Here is a 3630-nt window from a genome sequence, read left to right as displayed (position 1 = left end):
TTTCTATCGAATAAAGTAAAAAAAATACCGAGGGTGCCATTTAAAAACCAAAAGTTGTAGCCATTTCCGGTGAAACAGGAAGTGACTAAAACAATTGAATCCGTCAATCAATCCCAATTTATGTCATATTGTAAAATACCAAATCTCGTTTTTTTCTCTGAAGAAATAAAAAAGTTATAGGGGTTAGCCACTTTTGAGACGCACCCGGTATATCCACCCATAAATCCTGTTTTTGATAACGGTCTTTATACTTTTTATCCCGTGGAATCCACAAACACTCGGCATTTCGGTATAATTCAATTAAACATATTATATTTTCTGTTGTCCATTTAAAGGGCATGTTTGTTTTTATTATTATACCTACTACTAAATCAACTGATGATTTGGGCAACGATGCTACGGCTTCACGACACAAGTTTCGGGTGTTGGAAACAAGAAACAACCTGTCCACACTATAAAAATACAATCGAGGAACTTGTTCACCAATGTTTCTATATTTCCTTTGATCTTTGCCGTTAAATATGGAAACAAGCAATTTATAGAATCTTTTGTTGCTGCAACCGTAAAGAATGAGGAACTTAAATAAACTTTTGGCAACATTCATAAACAAGTTCCAGGAACAAGCAACATAAACATAATGTTCCTAGGTGTTACTTTCGGTGTGGACGTAGCTCGAGGACAAAGTTAGAGGGCGCCAAAGCCACTCAAACGCAGTTTTTTGCATTTTCCGGGTGAAACTATTTTTTACTGTCGCAAATTTTTAAAATTAAGAAGTATAAAAAAACCTACCAAACTGATATATAAGTTTTTTTACGGTTCACTGTTTACGCTTTCTACTGCGCGAGCTTTCGAGGACGCAGCTCCTGCTTGGCCTATTGTCGTGTCCCTCCTACTGATCCAAATAGAAATCGCACCTTTAGGTTATCTCTTGGTTATCTGTATAAAATTATAAATTACAAGAAATTGTATTTTAAAAAGTATTTCCGAATATTAAATATTCGGTTAAACTTTAACCCACTTGATTTATTATCATACATATCTTTATTTCCTTTTTTACGGTATATCCATGTAATAAAAAACCTTTATAAAACGCTTTGCAGACTTTTATAGGAAAAGCTAACTATAGTCACCTCTAAAAATATCGTTTAAAGCTTTGTTGTATTTTATAGAATATACAATACATAATGCAAGAAATTATTTTTGCACAGTAACTATCTTATTAAGTACAAATTTTATTATTTACTACGACTTTGAAGCGTTTAATTTTTGATCACAAAAAAATATTAATTATATATTTAATATTAATATTTAATACATAAGTAATATTTTATTCGGTAATATATTTCGACCCTTAAAACGCAAAACAAAAACATATTTTTCTGTAAAATACAATTTTCTTTTTTCTTGACATGCTCCGAGAAATTAAAAAAGATTTTTACTATTCCAGGTTATAATATAAAATGCTCTTTTTCCAAATATACTAATGAACCACCCTTGTTCTATTTGAAAAAATTGAGATAAGATTAAAAATACGATTTGGGCATATTTTAATCAGCTAGGGCAAGACACGAAAAACATTAGACAATCAAATCTATTTTTCCAAGGCTCCTTGATTAAAAATGAGTGTTTTTCACACTAGCACACTGGCACTCTAGATTGAAATTTAAAATACGATTTTTTTTACACGAAAATGTCACGAATCAAGTAAAAATATATCGAGGATGCCTTTTAAAAATCAAAAGTTGTAGTAATTTCCGGTGAAACAGGAAAATGTCCAAAAACAAATGAATACATCAATCAATTCTAATTTACGTGATATAGTAACACACCAAATCTCGTTTTTTTTATTTAAAAAAGTAAAAAAAAACTTATAGGGGTTAGCCACTTTTGAGACGCACCCGGTATTGTTGACTAATTTATCAAAATACCAGTCAGATACCGTTGACCGTGCTGCGACTGTAAAAACTTTGCTCTCCGACCAAAAATTGAAAAATATCGTCGCGAACGCTTCGGACAAGCAGGTTCAAAGTAACAACAATGGTCGTAATCGAAAACGCTACTTCTCTGTATCTTATCGAGTCCATTATTAGATAAACAAATCGTGTTTTCACCTTCGTTACAGTGATAGATAGGTGGGTTAAAATGAATTGAACGATCAGTTTAAAACGAGTTTATTTTAAACAGCGTCTAGTGCAGTGCAGTTCCATTCAAGCAACATTAAAATGGCGGATGACATCCAAGCCGAATGGGAAGAACTGGCCGACGAATATAAAAAACTGGAAGAAACTCACCAGGTTTACCTTAATAAACAGAAGGAATTTCTTCAAAGTCAGTCGGTATGTTTGGCACAAATTAAGCATCAACGGTACCGCCTCAAGTCCATTCAAAAAAACTTCAAAAGCCTCAAAGGAAGCCATGATCTTAAAAACATCGAGGAAGAGGCAGTTAAAAGAGAGGCCCAACTACAACTAATCGAGGAAACATTACCTAAAAGTGGAAGCAGATATTTAAGGGTAATTTTAGGTAATGTAGACGTATCTTTTCTAAGTCAGGACGCCAAATTCAAATACAAAGACGACTATGAAAAATTCAAATTGATTTGCCATGTCATAGCCTTAGTATCATTATTCTTAATCATGACTACTGGATATAAGATTTTTGAGATGCTTTATTTCTTCTTTTTGGTATGGTATTATTGTACTCTAACAATAAGGGAGAGTATATTAAGAACTAACGGTTCCAAAATAAAGATGTGGTGGAGAATCCATCACGCACTGTCGACAGTGAGTTCTGGAATATTCCTGGTTTGGCCGGAAAATGCTACTTGGCTTGAATTCAAAGGACAGTTCTTCAGATATAATATTTACAACTGTTTCTTACAGTATCTACTGTTTAACTATCAAGAAGGCGCGTTATACAGATTGAGAGCCTTAGGGCAAAAGGACAACATGGAGATTACACTGGAAGGATTCCAGTATTGGATGTGGAGGGGGCTAACTTTCCTTTTGCCTTTCTTGTTTATAGCCTATTTCTATCAACTCTACAATGCCTATATTTTGTATAAGTTATCCTTTCATCCTGAAGCTACCTGGCATGTTGCAGCTCTAGGAATATTAATGTTGGTGTTTTTCACCGGAAATTCGATAACCACTCTTTTGGTAGTGCCAAATAAAATTAAAAACAAAATGTTAGTGCGATACAAAACTGCCTTAAGTAGACTGTACGGGAGGATACCAAAAAATAATAGTGATAGTAAATTGAACAAGGACGATTAAATAAAGAAAAAATATTAAAAAGATCTAATATTTTTAGTTTAAGTTTTTTTTTAATTTTGATATGTTTATTAGAATATTTAATTTTATAATACTTAAGATATTCCAAATAAAGATTTCTGTGATATTATTATTTCTCTCTAAAATCTAAATCTATTCCAGTATGAAGTACTGATAAAATACAATACATTGTAATTTATGCTTGATGAAATGTATAACTAGATAAAATATATCTATATTTTAAAGTATATTATTTATTGTTGTTAATTATTGATAATTATAAACAAAATGTAAAAATACATCTAGTTGAAATATCAAAGTTCAGTAATAATGATGACCATAAATATGATAAAAAAAT

At 31.8% G+C, this 3630-nt stretch overlaps 1 protein-coding gene across 1 annotated transcript; it reads left to right on the top strand.

The window, feature by feature from the left end:
* Positions 1 to 1977: 1977 nt before the first annotated feature.
* LOC115888626 (transmembrane protein 120 homolog) lies at positions 1978 to 3400 on the top strand. The gene has a single exon (XM_030908394.1). It carries the CDS (start codon positions 2223 to 2225, stop codon positions 3273 to 3275), a length of 1053 nt encoding a protein of 350 aa, XP_030764254.1. The 5' UTR covers positions 1978 to 2222; the 3' UTR covers positions 3276 to 3400.
* The last annotated feature ends 230 nt before the right edge of the window (positions 3401 to 3630 follow it).

This window comes from Sitophilus oryzae, unplaced genomic scaffold, assembly GCF_002938485.1.
Source record: "Sitophilus oryzae breed Bouriz unplaced genomic scaffold, Soryzae_2.0 scaffold_803_pilon_pilon, whole genome shotgun sequence".
Lineage (NCBI taxonomy): Eukaryota > Metazoa > Arthropoda > Insecta > Coleoptera > Curculionidae > Sitophilus > Sitophilus oryzae.
This window is presented reverse-complemented; position numbering and strand designations above follow the sequence as displayed.